At 43.4% G+C, this 22,391-nt stretch overlaps 1 protein-coding gene across 2 annotated transcripts in view; it reads right to left on the bottom strand.

Moving 5' to 3' along the window:
- The window catches only part of Nmnat3 (nicotinamide nucleotide adenylyltransferase 3), a 111,076-nt gene that overhangs the window by 10,369 nt on the left and 78,316 nt on the right, over positions 1-22,391 (bottom strand). For both annotated transcript variants that reach the window (XM_087905480.1, XM_087905479.1), the window contains one exon: positions 1,129-1,312. In XM_087905480.1, the coding sequence (XP_087761606.1) occupies positions 1,129-1,312 (184 nt within the window). The remainder of the gene's footprint in view (positions 1-1,128; positions 1,313-22,391) is intronic.

The raw sequence follows: 22,391 nt of genomic DNA, 5'->3' as shown, positions 1-22,391 counted from the left end.
ATTTTACTGGGGAAGGAACTGAGGTTCAGGGAGGCTAAATCACTTTCAAGTCATTCAGTCAAATGTGGCTTCAAAGCCTACGTCCCAGGCAACTGTGGCTCTCATAGGGAGAGGGAGAAGGGCCTAGTCACTGAGTACTTACTAAAGCTAAGTGGTTTGCTGGTAATCTGTTGCCTTGCTTCTGTTCTCAGCCTGGAGAAGTGAGTGATGAGAAAGGCACATTTTAAAAGGATGTACTAGGTGCAGGTGTGAGTGTGAGAGTTGGCTTATCCCAATGAAGGGTTAAAAAAAAAGAGGTCATGCATACACACGGTTACTAAACACTTGTCCTATCAGTTTGGCAGCAGGTTCTAAGGTGGCACTGGAGCTGCTGAATGCTCTGTGGTCCGTTCCCTAACAGAGGGTGTAGAACCTCTACGATCGCACAGGTCACAGCCCTACAGTGCCTTCTAGCAGAGCAGCCTGTAACCAGTCATGAGGCAGGCAGCCTTACTCCCCTCTGACAACCAGAGGGGACCTGCTGCCCTAATACGCGGGGCTGGTCCAGGGATCTCAAATGGTTGTGCTGACTATGCTGAACACTACTAAGAATTCAAAAGGCAAAAGATAATCTAGATTAACTATCTATGCTCTTAAAATAAGCCCTTCCCTTTTACATTAGAGTCTATGTTTAGCAAACAAGAAGAAAAGATGGTTATTATATAGGTTCAGTTTTCAAATTTATCAATGACAAGAAGTTCAAGGCCCCAGGTACCAAAGGCAATGTGTTGGTTCTAGGATAGGAAGTTGTTTTAAAAATCTTCATTCAATTATACTGTCTTCATTTTGCAAGTGATAAAGAAGTCTCAGAGAGGTTAAGTCACATGTTTAAGGTCACGGAGGTGCTAAATGGTAACAATGGGCCTGACACTGGTGTCCTTGGAATTAAGAATGTCCCCAAAGCCAGAAGCTTCTTATTTATTTTTGTCCAGGGACCCCTCTGAAAAGGTGACTCTGCAGCTCTCTCTCCCTGGAAGCAGAGGCATTTCCCTGGTCTTAGCTATGAAGTTCTGGCTGGGGTCACCTCAGCAATCTGTCCCATCCTTCCAGTCTGCATTTGTTATTACAAAAAGACATGACTCCTGTTACCTCAGCACCTTCACCGTTTCCGTCCACTGTGCCTGCTCGCTCTCCCAGGGGTCCACCCGAATCCAGTCAGATGTCTGCAGGGCCAGTCGGGCCATGGCTACTCGGTGATGGGAGGCCACCAGGTCTTTTTTTCCATAGCTGTCATTAACAGGTGAGATGATGCCCTCGACCACCTGGTACATTCCTAGGCAAGGAAAAATGGGGACGCCATGCATGAGGAAAGACACTCTCTACCTGGCAGCACAGCATAGGCCGACGCTCAGTGTTTATACCTCATCCTGCATGTGAGCAGACAAGGCCTCCTGGTGGACCTAGGGCTTGCAAGCAAGGACCAGGTTACTACCTTAGTGAGCCTGTGCTACCCCTCTAGTGTCCTCAACAACTTGTGGCACTTTATTGAGAGGAAGCTGTGAGGTGGGGGCTAGGGCAGCAGATCATAGGACAGTTAGCATCAGGGTATGCTTGATGAACATCATGAGATGCCTTTCTGCAGGGCATTGTACCTGTTTAGTCTTATCCCAAAAAGAGGATTCTGGGCTGGAAAACAAAGGGAGGGAATGCTGGGTAGTCTTTGGCAACAAACTAGAGGGAAGAGGAAGCCTCTTTGTGGGATAATCTTTTTCTATACTGTGAAGAAGTGTCACTGTGATTGCTGTGATAAAAAGATGAGTGGTCAATAGCTAGGTAGGAGAGGGTAGGTGGTGTTCCCAGGGAGAGGGAGGAAGAGGAGGAGGAATCTAGGCAGGAGAGGGTAGGTGGTGTTCTCAGGGAGAGGGAGGAAGAGGGGGAGGAATCTAGGCAGGAGAGGGTAGATGGTGTTCCCAGGGAGAGGGAGGAAGAGGAGGAGGAATCTAGGCATATAGATTTTGCCAGCAGACTCACAACAAGTCAGATGTGCTGTATTGAGGAAAGGCAAAAGCTACGTGGTAGGACATGGATTAATAAAAACAGGTTAATTTAAGTTATAAGAGTTAGTTGGGAAAAAAGCGTAAGCTAAAGCCAAGCTTTCATAATTAATAAATAAGTCTCCATGTCATTATTTGTGGTCTGGCAGTCCAGGACAGTCTGACAAGAAAAAAAAGCTTGCTATAAACTATCACACTGGACTGTGGGACATTTCCTTGATTAAACATTTGATATGGGAAGGCCCAGTCCATTGGGCAGTGTTACTGTAGGCCCATATTTCTATATGGTGTGGCAGCCAGGCTCTGAAGCCACAGGGCACACTTGAGGTGGTCATGTAGCCCTGCAGACAGGCTGTCACTGCCCCAACAAAATGTCAGGATGTTGTTGTTCCTTTCTTTGTAATTTGAAGGATGCCTTATAGAGATGCTGATTCAAGCCTACATGACAGCTAGCATGCACAGCAGACAGGTAGATGTGGACGTGACAAAATGCCATTTACCTAGGAGACAGGTCTGGTATATTTTCCTGCTCGGTTTATGTGTTGGTATAAAAGCTGTTTGGGGAATAAACGAGGGGAATTCTTCAGGATGTGAACCCAAGACTTCATGAGGGACCACTGAGAACCTCCCTCCCAATTAAGCCATGTGAGTTGTGTCTTTATTTCTGTCTCCTCCGCGCCAGCCAAGAGAGAGAGTTTATGTTGGGGTCTGGTCTAGAGAAATAATTTATGGTCCGGGCTAGAACCAGGCCCTGACATAATGGTGCCCAACGTGGGGCTGACCACTAAACCCCGAGATGAAAGACAATGTAGTGCTGCCTGCTGAACTCCATGAAAAGCCTGAGAAAGGACAAGATGAGGGAGACCGTGAATGCTGACCGCTAAACCCCAAGAGAAACTGGAGAAAGGACAGAAGGGAATGTGAGGCTGATCCGCGCACCCCAGAAAACAAGGAAGAAATGACCAGACGTGAGGAACCCGTCAGAAAAAAATTGGTGGATACATGAGTAATCTGCACTTAGATAACAAAACGGGACAGTTAAATTGGGAGTAAAAATTTTTAAATAACTTAAATATAAGGTAAGAAAAAATATTCAGTTATATATGTTGATAACTAAAGGGAGTGAGAATGGAGCAGGAACAATGGTAGAGTTATTGAAAATCTGTAAGCGTAATAGATGCAAAATTGCAACTTTTAGTGCTTGCTAAATGAGTAGAAAAGGTGAAGGAAAAATGACTTTTGGCCCAAGAATCACCAAGTTACCGCTGAGATTGAGGCGCCACGTGCGCCCAGTAGCCAGCTAATCTGACCCACCTACGGGTAAAAGGCAAGCAGGAGCAAGAGTAACTGTAGAGAGCAAATTTAGCCTCACACAGTCTCAGAACAGAGGAGAGGATCCAGAAATTCTCCTAATTTTATGATTTACAAGTTAAAATAAAAAAGAAAGTTAAGAATCTGCCTGCCAGAGCTCAGAAAGGCAGTCTACCAGCAGGAGAGAGCATGTGTCCTACCCCCTGCCGTGCGGCACAGCTTCAACTGAAAGAAAAAAAGACAGGCTTAAATGAAATAAGGTTGACTCTAAAAACTGCAGCTTCAGACAATTGTGAGCCCCCGTATGGGTGCTGGGAATTGAACCCGGGTCCTCTGGAAGAGCAGCCGGAGCTCTTAACCACTGAGTCATCTCTCCAGCTTTCTGATTAATTTTCTAATCACAAACTAACAAACACTACATTCCTGAAGCAATTTCAGTTAAGGCAAGATATCTTATTATTATTTTAAGATTTATTTGTTTGTGTGTGTATGAGAGAGAGAGGGAGAGAGAGAGAGAGAGAGAGAGAGAGAGAGAGAGAGAGAGAGAGCGAGCCTGTAGGAGAATATGAGAACCATATGTGTGCAAGGGCCTGTGGAAGTCATAAGAGGGTATTAGGTGCCATGGAGCTAGAGCCACAGGCAGTTGTGGGTACTGGAAATGAGACCTGCAAGATTCTGTAAGAATAGTTAGTGCTTTAAACCATTTATAGCCATCTCTTAAGTCTCAAATGAAGTGTGATTTATTAGTGTATTTAAATATTTGTTTATGCACATAATTCTTTGAGATAGGGTCTCACTCTGTAGCCTTGACTAGCCTGGAACTTACTATGTATACCAAGCTAGCCTGACACTCACTACATAGCCTGGAATTCACAGATACTGTCCTGCCTCTGCCTTCTGAGTGCTGGAATTAAAGCTGTGTGCCACCATGTTGGCCTTGTCTTACCTTTGTGTGTATGGATGGGTTCTGGTTGATACTTATTTTTAGAGATGAAGACATGTCTGTAGTTCTCCTAGTCAGGTTTCTCTACCAAGGCTACACCCACCTCCTTTATATTCTAAAAGGACGGCGTGAAGGACTGAACTCCTTCCTTCTCTCCTTCCTTTCGTCCCCCTCTCCCTTTCAGCTTCCTCCTTCTCTCCTCCCCCTCTCTGTCCTGGTTGTCCAGTGCGAGCACTCTGCCCTTAGGCTGTACCTCATCAGTCAAGTCTTATGAGGCAGGACTATAATTTGTATGAAATGTCTCTAATGCTAGTTTAATCTCCTTACTGGTTAGCAGATGACTCAGATTTTTCATTTTTCTGTTATGATTTTTGTTAAGTTGCGTATTTTTTCACAATTTTCCCCATTACGTTTAAACTTTTCAATTTACTGACATAAGGTTCATCACAACCTTATCTTAAGTATTTAACATCTGCACCATCTGCAACGTGGGTCCCTCTCACTCCTAATGTTGGGCCCTTTTCTTTTTTCTTGCATAAGATGGCAAGGTTTGTTATTTTGTTAGTCTTTTCAAAGAGCCAACTCGTGGAGTATTGATTTTTCTCTGCTAAATGTTTGTTTTCTGTCTCGCCAATTTCTTTTCTTCTTTTTATGGACTCTACCCTGCAACTCTCTTGCTGTTCATTTTCTAGCTTCTTGTGATATCTGCCCAGCTAATTAACTTGAGGTTTGTCTTATTTCCTAAAACAAACAATTCAGGCTGTAAGATTCCCATCTTTCCTTATGCCCCACACGTTTTAGTATCTGTGCTTTCAGGATCTCTCAGTTCAAAGCGTTTTCTAAGCTCCATGGTGATGTCTGTTTTTATCAGCTATTTAGAAACATTTTTCTTAATTTCCAGGCATATCATGATTTGGGGAGCTGTAGTTTTGGTATTTATTTTTGGCTTAGTTCCACCATAGTCAGAGAAACACTGTAAATGGATCCAAACTCTTGCACTGGGCTGTGTCTTCCTTTCCGTACGCTATGAACTGGAACATGAGCAGGGCTGGGGAATGCTGTGCTTCAAAAGCAGGTGCGTTCATCCTGTAGGTGTTCAGTGTCCATCCAGGCAAGCTAAGTGGTGGCTTTGTTTACATCTCTTAGTATTGTGTCTGCCTATGGTATTAGCCACACAAATCTAGAAAATCTCCCACTATTATGTGAATTTTTCGATTTTTCCTTTCCTTTCTCTTTCTTAAACATTCACTTGACATATTTTAATGCTACATGACTGGATGAATACACATCATAACATGTTTTTATAGGAAGCTTTTTTATTGTTAATAAGGTTGTGTTGAATTTAGTCTGTCTGATAAAAACATACACATGACATATGCATTTTTCTATTTTTTTCTTTCTTGAAGACAGGGTCTCTCTATGTAGCCCCGGCTGCCCTGGAACTCTCTCTGTTTAGCAAGGCTAGCTTCAAACTCACAGAAATCCACTTGCCTCTACCTCCCTAGTGCACAGATTAAAGGTATATATCACCACACTTGGAGATTTCCCACATTTTAATTTTCAACATTTCTACACCTTTTTTTTTAAGGTAAGCCTTTGTTTATAGCGCATTAAGACATTTTCAGTCAAGTCTGACAATTTTTCACTTGAACTGGAACAGTGAATTCACACACTGTGATGTATTTTCATATAAAGGTACCATGCTATCTTCTGTTTATTTTCCTTGCACACATTCTATGCTTCTTTCTCATTTCTTGACTGTTTAGATTTTTATTATTTTATTATTTCCTTCTCTTTGTCTCTTAGAGTGGACAATATTTGCACAATTTTACAATCAAAGGAGACCAAGCTCATTACCATCTTGCTTTTAGGACTCTGGGGGGCTGTTGCTTTATATGGTCCCCTCCTAACGTACAGGTTACTGTTGTGGCTTCTTTAAATATGCATTTCTCATTTCTGTTAGACCATATTGTTTTGTTTAATGTCATCAATACTCAAACTTCTGCCCACAATTTCTATTTTCTTTGTACCTTTCTTCCTGTACACTAGCTTTTCTATCTTGAAATTACCCTCCTTCTGGCAGAACAGTAGGATTTTCTTAAGTTGGTGACTTTAGTTTAGATTATAATCTTGAAAGATACTTTTACTTGGTATAAAATAAATGGGCTAAAATGTTATTTTTCTTCACTACTCTCCAACCATTGTTCGACTGTCCTTCCTATATTGTTGTTGTTGAGAAGCACCATGTAAGTCTGCCACTTCTGGGCAGGCAATCTCTATTCTTGTTGGCTGCAGCTGAAAGATCCTGAGAGCTGGGGCGTGGCCAGAGCACTATATAAGCTGCCCCTGAACACTATAAAGTTGATATTCTTGACATTCTTGTTTCAAGAATGACCCGTGTCTCCGTCTCTCTCTCTCTCTGTGTATGTGTTTAATCTCCAGGACCCTTTCCAGGCTCGCGGAAAGAGCATGGAGTAGACGTGTGCTTTATAACTTTTGCCACCCAAAGGCTTATGATAATCTTATAATACAAATGCATTTGGTCTATCTGCAAATATCCCCATAGTCTTAACTATTCCAGTAATGGTCAAAGGTTTAAGCCCAGAGCCCCCAATGAAACCCAAGGCCAACTATTAGCTATGAGTCCCTGTACAAATAAAAAAAAATCACATTTTCCAAGGAGAAATGGGGGCAGAAAGGAAGGTGAACATCAAAGCAAGACTGAAACCCATTAGAGCAAGCAGCAACTCCTACAGATTCATGTCTGACAGTAGAGGTATGTGGTGGCATGACTTGGACTCTCAGCTTATAAATATTCTACATGCCTGGATTCTTCTATATCTCGGGGTCTCTTCTCCAGCTTAGGCTTCACTCGCCCAGCTTTATTCATTAATCTGTTAGGAGCTTCCCTTGTGGAATCTGACCATCTGCATATTAATTAGCTTCACAGGCTTCCCCCTGGAATCCTGGTGAAAGCCTCTATGAACTTGTAACTTGCATTCTGCATGTCATCATGGAGATCACATACAATTGTTGCTGTTTAAGCAGCAGTCAGGCCTCCTGACCCTCTTGGACTGTGGCTGCAGTAACCTGGGGAAAAAACTTTTAAAAAATCAGATCTTTTAACTTTTAAAAAATCAGATCTTTTAAATGAGCTTGTAGTTTTACACCCTGGAGCTGGCTTTATTAGGTCATGATAAATCCTAAAATAACTTCAAGGCATCCTTCCTATTGTTCCAGACTGAAGTACTTGGCTTCTTTCTAATGTTTCCAATCTATTTAATTATGGTCTCTTTTGTTTCAACTTTAAGGTTCTTTTCTGGCTAACTCTCATGCCTTCCACACCATTCTGCTCTGTTTTTTGCTCCCAATTTCACTATACACCTAGATAAAGGCATTGTAATAAGCAGGCCACATATAAGCGGAACATTGTCCTATCTTCAAAGTTCCTTAGCCAACTTAATTAGTCTATTACTTTTGAGTTTAGCCATAACTAAAATTTTGGGACACCATTAAGATGTAGAGTGTCTTTGACAAAGTGTAACAAGAACAATTCCTGGTATATTACCCCCTCAAATTTCTTGTTTACATCTGAAACCTTATAAACATAGTCATTATTATATACTTTTCTATTGGTATTTTGAAACATTTCTACTGGTATTTTGAACCCTATAAAAATATCACTCATAAGACTCTGCTTAAAGTATTCTAGGATACTTCCTTCCCCAAGCCAAAGTCCCAACAGGCCAAAGAATCATATAATCAGGCTTATTACAATAACAACCCAACTTCTGGTACTGACTGATTTTTGTATTGCTTGTTTTATGGTTAGTCACTGTGACTAAACGCAACATAGTCAACTTAAAGGAAGAGGGTTTCACTTTGGTTTAAGATTTGATTAGGTTTTAGTACATCATAGCTAGGAATCCATTGTGGAACAGCTTAGTTAATGATGACACACACGTGTGGGTAAGCTTTTAGTTCATGGCAGACAAGAAACTTCAAGGACCTGTCCTTAGTGTCTTACTTCCTCCCATCCCCCAAAGTTTCCAGAGTCTCCCAAAATAGTGCTGCCAAGTTGGGCAGCAAATATTCAAACTACAAAAGCTTGGTGGGGGGTGGGATCAGATTTAAACTATAATATAACTGTGGTCTGCTATATAGGCAAGCATTGCCACATGCAACTAGGTAAAGTTTTATGTTTTCCTCCCTGATGCGTGTACTTCCCACACAAATATAAATATTTAGTGGTGTCTTTTCCCCCTTTCCAGTGTTTTAATTGCATCGAACATTTTGATTGGCCATGCTTTCATTTCCACATAGTTCCATATATTTAAAACTTTCCCAAATGTTTTAATAGTTTGTGTTGTCTCTTTTGCTATCAGCTTGACATACTTGTGATGTGGGAGTCCCCTCTGTGTGTTGTTTATCTTGGTTAATGAATAAAGAAACTGCTTTGGTCTGTTGATAGGGCAGAACTTAGGTAGGCGGGGAAGGCAGAACTGAATGCTGGGAGAAGGAAGGCGAAGTCAGAGTGAAACGCCATGGATCCGCTGGAGACAGACGCTGGGAATTTTACCCGGTAAGCCACTGCCGTGTGGTGACACACAGATTAGTAGAAATGGGTTAAATTAAGATGTAAGAATTAGCCAATAAGAAATTAGAGCTAATGGGCCAAGCAGTGATTTAATTAATACAGTTTCTGTGTGGTTATTTTGGGGCCAAGCTAGCTGGGCAGCTTGGACAAACAAGCAGCCTCTCCTTGCAACACACTTGGACCAAAAACTAAGTACTATATGGTTTTAATCATTTTAAATCTCTTAAGTTATGCTTTCTAGCTTATGGTATGTTTTACTGAATTTTCCAATTGTGCTTGAAAAAATGCGTATTTTACCAGTCCTGTCTGTTGAGCTCTATATAGTTCAGTTAGACACAGGAGAACACTTCTCCTGTGTCCCTCCTAAATTCTTTCCCGTCTTGTATTCTGCCTAGATGTCATGAAGGCTGCGAGCTGGGAGCTGAGAGTTCACTTAAAATTGCAAATTTGATAATTTTCTCTTAACTCCATTTTCACTTTCTGTGTTTTAAAATTCTGTTCTTAGTGTGCACATGTTTAAGGTTGCTATGTCTTAGGGGTCACTGTTGAGCTTTTAATTTTGTTGTAGTAATTGGCAGAAATTACTAGTTGCTTCTTCAACAAATCTGGTATGTCACTTTTCTTTAAATATAAGTGTTTCAGTATCTTCATTTGATAATACAATTTCAGCATGTGTACACGCTATTTTTACATCCTTTGTTCTCATCCATATTTTTGCTTCTTTTGTGCTTACTTTAGATACTTGCTGGATAATGTCCCTGACAGTTCTTTCTTTGGACTTGTAAGACAGAACTAAGATAGGCATGTTGAGGGATGACTGGACCGTGAAGTGAGAGGACAGGAAAAGGGGACAGCCATCATATCAGAGGCAGCATGACCAGGCATTGATGGAAAGAGGTCCCCTTTAAGGTTGGAGATGAGTTCATTAAGAGAGACAGTTTAAAGTAAAAGAGAGCTGCCGTGAGTATGATGGGCACATGGTTCTTCAGGAGGATGAGAAAGACTGAGCATGAATAAAGGGGACGAAAAAGGAGATGGTCTTGCTGTTATAAGCTTTTGGGGGCTGCTGGTTAAGTACTACACCATCTAATTTAGTTTGATTTAGTCTATTTATTTAACTCTAAGCATGGAACCAGATATTTGGTAGGGTGTTAAAGCTTAGAGGTGGTGGGGCTGTGGGGCCACATTATAGCACTCAACTTCTTAGTTCTGTGTCAGAGAGAGAGAGAGAGAGAGACAGAGACAGAGACAGAGAGACAGAGGTAGACAGAAGATACAGAGAGAAACAGAGACATAGAGATAGCAAGAGAGATAGACTGAGAGAGACAGACAGCTAGAGAGAGTGCACTGCGGGGTGGGGTAAAGCTGAATTTTCCCAGCTGTCAGTCTCATCAGAATGATCTCCTAGAGTGACTGACATCTCTAAGTGGCAGGCCCATGCTATCACACTAAGCTGCTTACGTTGGTGGTTACAAATGTTTAATAGCTCATCATTTTAGCTTTGAAAGTAAAGCTCGAAAGATGTTCTTATTTGCTAGTGGATGAGAAAGTGCAGCTTTCCCTGCTGGAAACCGGAAGCTCTCAGATGCATTTTATGTCCCCGAACAGCTTGGCTGCCTTAGGCCCGCCGTCCTGGACTCTGATGTTCAGCAGTCTCAAGGGGGGAAGAAAAGAGCTGAGAATGAGGCAGCAGCCTCCACTTCTGACTCCAGAAGTGGCTCCTAAATTCATTTCAAAGGAGCAACCTGTGTGAGTGCTCTCGCTGCAAGAGCCGTGCTTGTGCACAGACGACACGCACCAGCACCTAAGGAATCAGAGCACAGGATTTTACTAGAGTCTAGAGAGTGGCAGGAATAGGAGAACACAGAAATAGAGATCTGGAGCTCAATGGACTGACAATAGGAGCAGAGACGAGCCTGGAAGTGCTCGTGGTTCACAGAGTACAGTCACAGCATGAAGACGGCTCCTTAGGCTGTTACTTTTCAGCAATGAGCCATGCTGGTGAAGGGGTTGGGTGGTATGCCGGTTGACTTTGACAGCCTGACACAGATTAACATATTTGCGAAGAACAAATCTCAACTGAGGAACCACTTCCATCAGATTGGCCTATAGGTGGCTCTGTAGGGCATTCTATTGATTAATGATTGATACGGGGCCCAGCTTACTGTAGGCAGTGCCACTTCAGGGTCAGGTGATCCTGGGATGTATAAGAAAGCAAACTGGGTGAGCCAGGAGAAGCCACCTAGTAATCAATATTCCTCCTTGGACTCCTCCTCCTGCCTCCAGGTTCCTGCCTTGGCTTCCATTGGTCTGTAATCTGTAAGGCAAAAGAACCCTGTCCTTCCCAAGCTGCTTTTGGTTACAGTGTTTATCACAGAGGAAAAACCCTAACTGGGACAATGGGTACAGCTAAGGGGCCCAGCTGAGTCTGGAAGCTATAGGGCTCATAGGCTCCTGTTTTGCTTTCCTCCTGGAATTCTGTGAGAAAGGCATCTCACACTATCCCATGCCAGTGTGTGCAGAACAGAATGTCAGGGTGGCGTGTATAGGCAGAGCACTTCATAAAACCCCCTTCCCTCACCTTCAGTGGGCCTGGGAGAGAGCCACAGATTCTCAAGGCTCTTCAAATGCAGTGGCAAAGGAGGTTAAGAAGAAGCAGTCCAAGGGTACGAAGTACAGGGACCATGGTGAGCCCAGGCACAACAGCAGGGGAAGCTTCAACAGTGGAGGCAGGGCGGACTGAAGCTCACACCTGTGACCTTGGGCAGTAAGGACCGAGTGCATCTTTTCAGAGGCTGAGTGTAAGGCAGGATGCTTAAGCTGCTCTTGGAGAGTTTGGCAGAGAAAGATAAACTTCACTAATATCTGACCTGTCTTTTTCTCCAACACTTGTGAAGCATCACAGAAAACAAAGGATGTTACATCTCTGCACATCTATGTCCCATTTTCTCCAGAGGACAGGTGTGTTACAGTCTACTTTCCTGTTATTTCCTGTCTATTTTCCTAGAAATGGGAGCCTAAGAGGGCTATCTGGGGGCAATTTACATACAGTTGACCTTCATGTTTACCTTTCGTTTATAAGAAAGCAGGATGGAAGGGCAGAGACCAACTTGCCGCTCTGCGGGGTATCCTGGACAGTCAGGTGTGTCTCTGGTGGGTTAGCTCATTCTGATAGCAGGTCATACACAGAGAAATCGATGCTCTTTTACAGCAGCCAGGAGAGGAGAGTCAATCAAAATAGCACTTTGAGCTAAGACGCCTTCGTGCCTTCCAAATGGGTCACGAGTCTGAGCTATTTCCCTTCTGTGCTGTTCTTGGCTGCAACCTCAGTGTTGCCTGTTATCTCTGAATAGGGCCTTGCTCTCCCATTCCGTGTGAGTTCTTCTCCTGTGACCCCCTGGTGCTCAGCCTCACCTCCATTATAGCTCATATATGATTGCATCTGCCTGCCCTTGTCTTCCCCAAGAAACTGAGCACTCCTAAAGGACACACAGTTGTCATTTCTTCCTGGGTAGCATCAGTTAGTAACAAGTTTTACTAGCCTCATCTAGGGGTTATTAAAGCAATCTAAGGGCTGTGAATTTACCGTGGCTGATAGGGCTCCTTTTTATTTCCACTCCCTCTGGAAATGAGTAAGATGGAAAAGGGGGAATAAAATAAAGTTGGGATCACAGAGGTGATGGAGGTGTGAGAAAGAAAGCAATGGTTAGCAAAGTCAACAAGACTTTGGAGTCTGGGAACTGAGAATGGTAACAGACCGACCGGAGCCAGTAGGCAGCGGACCTAATAGTAGCCAAGTTATACCCACAGCCAAAACCCAGACTGACTTGGGAAATGTAGTGGTGGTAAACTCTATAGGTTGGGGTGCCAGACAGGGAGAAAGCAGGAGCAGTTGAGAGTTTTTCTAAGGAACCTTAGATATGTTCTAGTCTCCTGCTGCCTACCCTAAATCTCTACCCTGTCAGGCAACATATGAGCCTTCTGACTAGGTTGGACTGGAGAGAACTTTTATTTCATGGGTATAAGTCCAGTTGAAGCAGGGTGGGGGGAACATCTGGATATTATCATTTAAGTTTCTCTTCCGGAACACACATAGAGATGTCTCTGGGGGAAGTTGTCCAGATTCCTAGGGCATCTTCTCATACTTGGGAACCTTACCCCTACAGAACCATGAGTGCACTTGTGAGGCCAACTTCACACATGTGCCTGGAGTTTCAGTTGGCACTGGGACCTGATTTGCAACTATGCCTGGAAGCTCCTATGGTTAAGAGCATCTTCCCAAGGCTCACATGTTGGAACCTTGGTCATCAGTGTGGTTCATACAAAGGGGAGGAGCCTATAAGGCAATCGGGTCACAGCCTGATGGGATAGATGCTTCAGGAATAAGCTATCGAGACAGCTGCTACAAAGGACAGACCCACTTCTCCCAGTCTCCAGCTCTCCTCTTAGTCACGTGATCTCTCATGTCACGTCATACCCTGCATGAGGCCTTTAACAGAAGATTAACAACTTGATCTTGAGTTTCCAGACTCCAAAACTGTAACAACTCAGTCCCAGGCACAAAAGACTAAAACAGCTGCTAGAAGAAAAGGTCTTTGGAAGTCACAGGCGATGCAGAAAGGAAAGAGAATTAAAGAAAAAAAATCTTCCAGGAGAACGAGATGGAGCAGGAGACAGCGGGTAAAGACATTTGTTACAAAGACTGACAACCTTAGTTCTATACTCAGAACCTACATCATGGACGAAAAGATCAGATTCTGGCAAGCTGTATGCACACACACACACACACACACACACACACACACACACACACACACACTGCCATGCCCTTGGCATGGCTTGGGTCCTCGAACTCTAACTAGGGTGACAATGGAATGAAGCAATGACAGACACAGAGACACACAGTCTGGGCTTTCTGATGGAGAAGCAACAGCACCCTGAAAGCTCGGCATGTTTATTATATACAGCTGAGCAGGAAGCAGGATTTAAGGTATACAACAGAGCAGGTAGGTGGGGCTTATGGTATATAATTGATTAGGTAGGGGGAGTTTATTAGGGAGGCAGGTTTAGCTAATCTTGGTAGGGGCAATCTCTAGGTTATAAACATCTGGAGGTTAAGGGAAGCTCGGTGGACATTTTCTATACACACATCAACACTGACACAAGAACCAGAGGAAGGCTTTGCCTTCCCTCTGAGCCTCACCCAGGGAAGGCTTTGCCACTCCCACGGGTACAAGGCATTGGGGTCTGTAGAAGATTAATAAAGTTATGAGATTCCAGACCACTAGTTTGAAAGTAAAGAACTTAGGTATTTCCAGAGAGGAAACTATAGATTGAACATGCCTGGTTGGGAAGTGCTGTGCTTCTTCATAGCAGGGAAACCCAGAAGACAGTACAGAGAAATCTCCAAAACATTAAATGAAAGCGACTTCCAAAGTACAGTTCTCTATTTGGCTGATTACCAATCAATTAAAACGGGGACGGGCAGACGTTTTCTACTAAGAACAGATGGCAACGCTTAGGCCTTTTAGGTTTTAGGCTATGTACAATATTTCTTGATACTCTTTCTTTTGCAAAAAAAAATTAAATAGAAAGAAAACATAAAAACCCTCTTATTTCACAAAATGAATGAAAAATAGCCCATGGGCCAGATGTGGCTTGTGGGCTGTAGTTTATAGCCCACAGGAACATTGACTAAGCCTTGTTCACACATGCACGAGGTCTTGGCAAATGTACCCATTATGCAGGCTTCCTCAGAAGATGTCTGAGGATGAAACTCTTCTAAAATGAGAATGTAAATCAATAAAAGCAGAAAGCATTCAAGAAACAGTGTTCGGGACCAGGAACCAGGCAAGGGACTCCCTGTGGAAACCAAGAAACCCCCCAAGAAGACAGTGTGTGTTTGGCAGCATGGGGGCCTGGCTGTTGGAATCCGAGTTGAGTAGCTATGGGTGTGTATGTGGTGGTGGTGGGGTCCAGGTGGACACAAGGAAACTTTGATAGATCTTCCAGAGGACCTGGAATTGAATTAGTGACAGGTATAAGGAACCCAGGTAAACAAACGAAGTAGTCGCTAACTCTAGGAAAAAACAAAGCTTCTGTGAGAGACAATGGAGTCATAGGGAAGTCTGTGGTCTAGTTAACACTCTACACTAACCCAAAAGTCTGCAGTAAAGATATCAGTCAAATGCTGTGAGCCAATCCATTCGGGAGCTTGCAGTGGGGTTTAAGTGTGGAGGAATGTGAGGTGGAGGCATGAGAGAGCCAAATCCTCATATTTCATAACGGGAAGCGGATAGTATAGTAGAGATAGGATCTAAATCTGAGAAGTGAACGGATCAGAATGAAGTACATGCAGTTACACTGCTCATCTGGTTCAGCTTGTCCCTTATGCTTTCCTTCCTGCTGACTGTTATACACTTACTATCTATATCTGCTTTACAACTTTACTATATCAACAACATTTCTTCTTGGGTAATAGTTCTCTTGAAAATATCATTTTTATATATCTTCATAATGAAATTAAAAGAAAAATAAACAACTGTGCTAGAATCAGTGTGTGCTGACTATCTTTGTAGACCATTGTCCCAACTTAGGGATAATTCAAGAGAGATAGAAAAAGCAAAAACCTAAGGAGCTGCTTCTCGCTATACCACTTCTTAGAGATTCTGAACAAATGTGAGCCTTGTAGACAGACCTGTAACCCCAGCTACCTGGGAGGCTGAAGCAATAGGATGGGAATTTCAAAACTAGCCTGGGAAACTTCATGAAACCCTGGCTCAAAAACAAACAAACAAACAAATAAACGGACAGAGCTGTAGCTCACTGTAGTATTTGTTTAGCATACGTGTCTCCCTGTCTCTGTCTCTCTCACTCTGTGTGTGTGTACGTTCGTGACTGTGCACATGGAGGGTAGAGGTTGATGCCAGGCTTCTTCTTCAGTTGCTCCACCTCATTTCTTGAGGCAAGATCTCTCACTAAACCTGGAGCTCACCAGATTGACTAGCCTGACTGACCAGCAAGCTCTAAGAATTATCTTATCTCTGCTTCCTCCAAGCTGGGATCACAGGAGTGTGAGACCCTGTCTGTTTTTTTGGTATGGGTAAAGAATCCGAATGCATGGCATTATGCTTGCATCTTTACTCCCACCCCACTCCTCATCCTTTAATGAGGACTTTATGCTCTGCTCTGCTGCCTGGAGTCAGTACTGTATTTGTTCAGTCATCTACCTGAAGAATTACATTTGACTATCTGTGAGCGCTCCCCAAACACCTGCTTAGCTCTCCAGGAGAACCTTGAGAAGTTAAATAAACATACCCACTGATATTTTCTTTTATTTTTTTATTTACACTATTTTATTTTTTTAAAAAGGAAACAAACTATCTTTTTTCATTTTACATACTAATCCTAGTTCCCACTCCCTCCCATTCTCTCCACTTTTTCCCTAACACACCCCCCATCCATTCCTCAGAGATGGTAAGGCACATTGCTTTGTGGAAGGTCCAAGGCCCTCCCTACTATATCTAGGCTGAGCAAGGTATCCATACAAAGAGAATGGGTTCCCAAAAAGCTAATACAAGCAATAGGCATAAATCCTGTTGCCACTGCTAGTGGCCCCACAGTCTGCCCCAGTCATACAACTGTCACCCATATTCACAGGGTCTAGTTTTGTCTTATGCTGGTTCCTTCCCTGTCTAGCTGGAGTTGGTGAGCTCCCATTAGCTCAGGTAAACTGTTTTAGTGGGCGCCCCCATCATGGTCTTGACTTCTATGCTCATATCCTTACTCCTCCCACTCTTCAACTGGACTTTGGGGGCTCAGAGCATTCGAAAGACATCTCTATGGAAACTAGGCCATATTTCCACTTTGCCAAGTATCTCAAAGGTAGACTGTTCCGCCTGGCATGTTTCTCACCTGTCTGGCTCAGGTTATCTCAAAAAATGTGTATTTTGGGTATTAACTCTATGGTTGATTTTCATTCCTGTTATGGTTTGTCATATCTTTTTTTATTAGGTTGTATTATAACTATTACATAGGCAACCCCACACTTTAGTCTACTTTATTGAACTTATTAGTTCTAATGGTTTTTTAAATATTTCCAGGTTTCCAAGGGGTACAGTGACATCATTGGCAAGTAATGAAGACTGTGCCTCTATTGAGTGTTTCTTATTTTGGACTCATACTATTGGAAAAGCATGGCAGTGGGAAGGCATTCCTTTCTGCTTCCTTGTTTCAGTGGTGATGCTCCTGAAGCGAGGCTCCACTGCACATCAGCTAGAGGAGCATTTTTATAGATCTAATTTACTAAGAGTATGAAAAAAATCCCACCTGAGTAGCTATTGCATATTACATAATGACTTTTCAGTATGTATTGAGATGATGGTTTAGGTTTCATAAAAATATATTGTCTTAGTAATATGATACATGAATAGATATCTTTATAGGAAACTGTCCTTTAATACTGGGGTTAAATGATACCTGGTCTTGCTGAATTATTCTTTTATTAGCAATTTGATAACCTCCTACTTTATTTGGGTATTTTGGATCCACGATTACGCTGTTAAACACTAGCTGTAATGCCACAATCTCTTTATCCAATTTTCTCCGTGCTAGAAAATGGCTATGGTAGATTGAATCAATGGCCCCCACTCCTCATGCTCCCATTATATCATTCTACAAAGACAGAATGTACCTCTCCACCCTCTGACTGTGGGGAGTGATGTGAAACCTGCTTGCTTGGTTTCACTTGTTACCCTGCGCCTCTGCTGTCAGCCAACTGCTTCCTATTTTCCTAGCCTCCAGAACAAGAGAGGCACCATTCATTGTCCCGTTGATCAACTGATCTGTGATTAACAAACCATTAGTCTGGTGTGCTATGCAGGGCAGGCCTGTCATTTTAACACTTTGGAGGCTGAGGCAGGAGGATCACAAGTTTGAGATCTGAGCCTTAAAACAAGTTGGTGTCTCAAAAAGAAAAGATAAATAAACTGTTAATTATCATGTCACTGAGAACTTGTAATTTGGATGTAACTAATGCTAACAAATGTAACAAAAATAACAGTGTAGCACAAATGTAACAAAACAATGTGAGGATACTATTTAAATACTTCCAAACCCAGCCCAGTATGGGTGTCCCCTCTTTCCTGGTCCAGTGGGCCTGGGGGGTAGGGGGACTGTGGGAACTGCCTGGGTTAAACATGCCTACAACATGAACATGTTATCCTCCCCACAACATGGGAGTGTTATCCTCCCCACAACATGGGAGTGTTACCCTCCAGCGGCACATCTTATGAGAACCTGGCTATTCCTCTCTGTGACTGTTACAACATGATAGCAGCGATACTGCTTGGTAACTGGATACTTCCATTTTAGAGTTTGGAGACACTTTATCTTTTCAATACAGGTATCCTGCTGTAGTTTCTAAACCAGTCTACCTGGAGTGAGCTGAGTGGCCACATGTCCATGTTATGGTCTTGACTCTTAGCACTGTCTGTCAGGTGAGAGTGAAACAGCGTCTTGTCTTTGAGTTGTCTCGCTGAGAAACTGACCAAAAGATGAGTGTGATGCCCACTGTGCTCTGTCCAAATTCCTGACTCACTGAATTGGGGAACATCACAAAACAGTCAATTTGTGCCACCAATTGTGGTGTGGTTTTTCATATGGTAGTGGTGCTGGCTACTTTATGTCAACTTGACACAAGTTAGAGCCGCAGGAGCAGAGGGAGCCTTAATGGAGAAAATGCCTCCATAATATCTGATTGTAGGCACTACCAGAAAATACAGGATTTAGATCCGACCCAGGTCTGTCTCCACTTTCCCAGTGCACTATGCTGGTGGGGTCAGTGAAGTCGAGATGGGGGTGGCTAAGCTAGCCAAGGCTAAGAAGGATACCACTGGACTCTTCACCTGTTGTGGGTGAGCTAGCCAAGGCTAAGAAGGATAGCACTGGACTGTTCACCTGTCCGAGTGTGGTCCTTACACCATGCTACTTTGGGGAATGTGATGAGAAACAGGCCTCTCTAGAGCTGACCTGAAAAATGGAACCATCTTTGCCAGCAAGACTGGGCTTTAATAAAACGTTATTGCTACTTAAAACGCTGGCAGCTTCACAAACCACAGAGCAAAGCCTTAATGACATTCCAAACTAAAAACTGCATTATTTCCACTGTGAATGCTTTGGCACATTTATCACATTTTATTAAGACCTACCATACATATTTTAAGCAAAACTACACATACTAAAACAATTGAGATAAGGGGTGGCTAACGTTAGAATGTGGCTGCTGGGCAGCATGGGCTGACTCCTTTTTCTCTTTCATAGACTTAGTCCTGGGCTCAGCAGGAGCAGAGAAGCACACGGGGTCCCTGGGAGTTCCCAGCAGCCAGACCCGCCCACATCAGCATTCTCTTGCTCATTTTTCTCTTTCTTTGACTGTGCTGGCTGAAAAGTACCCTAGAAATAAGACCTTGAAAGGGAAATATCTAAGACAGATCAACGGTAACTGCTGCACATGCTTTGGGGAGTTCAGGAAATGTGGGAAGAGAGCAGGAGGATAGCAGGTTTTTTTAAAAAGCCAGGATTTCAACCACACAGGGTAAGCCTGCTTTTAAAAAGAGATTATTGTGATTAAATCTGGCTTCCAAGTGAAGCCCAGAGAGCATGCTCCAGCCGAGGCTGCTGAAGCCGTGGGGCCATTTGGGCACTCTTTCATTTTCTTATCCGATTCTGAGTGCATTTAACACACTTTGCATATGGTTGTTTCTTCAGCCAGAATTTTTAGCCCTTTGCAGCCCAGTGCTCTGGGGGATAGGCAGCTCTCATCCCTTCAAAAGACCAAGGCGTGCCTGGATTGCGGAGGCCTGGGGTACAGAGGAGAGCAAATCCAGGTAGCCTGCAGCCCCCAAGTGGAGTCTGCAGCTTCAAGTGTGTGCTCCACCCCCACCCTCGGCGCTCTAGGTGTTTGCTGCTCTTCTGCCTGCTCCTGATCTCTCTGTCAGGCAGTGTCTTCCTTTCAACAAGCAATCTCTGCAGGTGTTGTAAAGCCCCCTCCAGAACCTTTCAATACCCAAGCTTACCAGTGGGAATTTTCTCTCTCATTCATTTTCAAATGGCCTGCTTTCTTTGTAAACACCTTTGTAACAATTTGGAAAAGTAAACAAGAAGGCAGCAGTATTTCCTGTTGTCTAAACTTTCCTTCTGAGCCCGTGTAGAAGGGATTAAAACCTTTTTAAAAGTTTGTATTTGGGAGGCATGTGCTCACATCACTAGTACTAAGGTCAGACGACAAAGCTCCTGAGTCCATTCTCTCCTTACACCACGAGGGTTCTGGGGATCAGACTTTGGTTACCGCGTTTGGTGGAAGGCATCTTTACCTACTGAGACATTTTCTTTGGTTCAATACTTTTTTTTTTTTTAGTCAGAAAGGATTTTTGGTCCTCTCTCTAATCCCATCCTCTGAAATCATTTACAGGCACTAGCTGGCTGGATGACAGCGCTTCTGTTCGAATGAGTGGTTACAAAGCCCCTGGTAGGGTGTGGTGGTTGTGTGCTTGGGGTCCTGCATATGTGGAGGCTATTAGAAACTATTAATGTGCATGAAGGCCTGAACGCCCCCTCTGCGGCCCCCACAACCCACTGTGTGCATCTAGTGATGATGTGCTTGATGAATCTAACGTCTGCTTTTTAAGAACATGCCTGGCAGTTCTGCTGCTTTATCTGAACATAACGCTGATCAGCACAGTGGCAGCCCCTCACACTGATGTCCTGGAGCTCCAGGGGCTCACATGCTGGGCCCCCACATCTACAGGCTTTTGTCTCCGAGCCTTGAGAACCAGAGACTTTGACTCCAAGCTTTCCAAGGTGGAGGCTTACTGCTCTAGGTACTCAAGGCAGAGGCTAAGGCATGCTTGAATGCTCCAGAGCTTTGATGGGGTTTTTAACCCTTGGCAACCAAGGGTTGGCAAAAAGGGTCTTGAATTCTTCTAGGGACCATGGCTTAAAGTCCTCACAGCATTGCCTTTGTAGAGTCCTCTGTTAGGATTCAGGCATTATGCTGGACCTTGTCATCTGGCAGGATGAACCCAGGCAGTATCCTGGCCTGCCCAGGGTCCTAAAGATTCTACTCACTACATATGTACTTTATGCACACAGGTGCAAAGGTCCCTTTAAGAGACAAGCTCCACCCATTCTAGCTCTTTTCCCACCCCTTCTGAAGAGGCAGGGTGATCCTTGCCTCTTCTTCCTGTTCCTCTTTCTCTCTGTATCTCTCTTTTCCTCTTTCCTCCCTCACTCCCTTTATCTCAGTAAAACTCTCACAAAAACTCTGCCTGCATGGCATGTCTGTCCCTCATTTATCATGGGCTCTCACCTTCCGCAAGGCCCCTTGACCCACTAAGGTCCACCTCACGTTGTTTTACAACACCCTTCATCTCCACAATTTCAGCTTCTCTGGCATTTCTTACCCTTTGTCAACCTTGACAGTCTTAGCATCTTCCAGATTCTGCCCCGGGTTGGGAGCTCTTCAGCTGCTTTAGTGCTATGGAACTTTGGGTATCATGGCTCTTAGCTGTAGTAATTCTCTACAACGCTAAGTTTTGGATAGCAGGGCCCTTAGTTCTCAGTGGCTCTTGGTTGAGAGCTTCCTATTAGGCATATGGGAAAGTTCTACAAGTTGTCACTGCAGAGGCCATATGCCTACTCCCCCGGTTTTGTTCACTTGAGGAAAAAAATTAAAGGGTACTTGGTATGGGAAGTCCTTCTGTATATGTGTTGTTTTTATTGGTTAATGCATAAAGAAGCTGCTTTCGGCCAATGGCTTAACAGAATATAGCCAGGCTGGAAGATATATATATATAGATAGATAGATAGATAGATAGATAGATAGATAGATAGATAGATAGATAGATAGTACTACTGATGGCTATGTAGCCGCCAGAGGAGAAAGATGTGAGCTACCTGTTGGAACCTTGTCGGTAGACCACAAACTTCAGGGTAAAATATAAAATAATGGAAATGGGGTAATTCTAGATGTAAGAGCTAGCTAGCAGTACACTTAAGCTACTGGCCAAATAGCATTGCAAATAATATAGTTTCTGAGTGATTATTTTGTGGTCTGGGTAGCTGGGAACAAACAAGCGACCTCCGACTACAGGTACTTACAGTAAAGATTTAGGAAACATAACATTCTTCACAGTATTTGACAGTGCTAAACTCCTAGATAAAAACAAGACGTGGGGGTTAGGTCCTTTGTCTCAAGAGTAGGTGGGTGCTTTTTAAGTTTTGTTTTGTTTCATTTATTTATTTTCAGACAGGTCTCATGTAGCCCAAACTGGCCTTAACCTTACAATTTAGCCTGCACTAGGGTTCAAACTCATGATCCTCCTGCTTCTTCCTCCTAAGTGCTGGGAATATAGGTGTGTGCTGTGAGTTTTTAAGAACTTGGGAAATGTCAGGATCCTGTGGATTCTCAGAAACTGACTACCATCTCCTTGGGGGCCTTAGATCTGTA

The sequence above is a fragment of the Myodes glareolus genome, chromosome 4 (assembly GCF_982192425.1).
Source record: "Myodes glareolus chromosome 4, mMyoGla1.1, whole genome shotgun sequence".
In the NCBI taxonomy this organism is placed as follows: domain Eukaryota; kingdom Metazoa; phylum Chordata; class Mammalia; order Rodentia; family Cricetidae; genus Myodes; species Myodes glareolus.
Note: the sequence above shows the minus strand (reverse complement) of the source record. Positions and strands in the feature narration are given on the sequence as shown.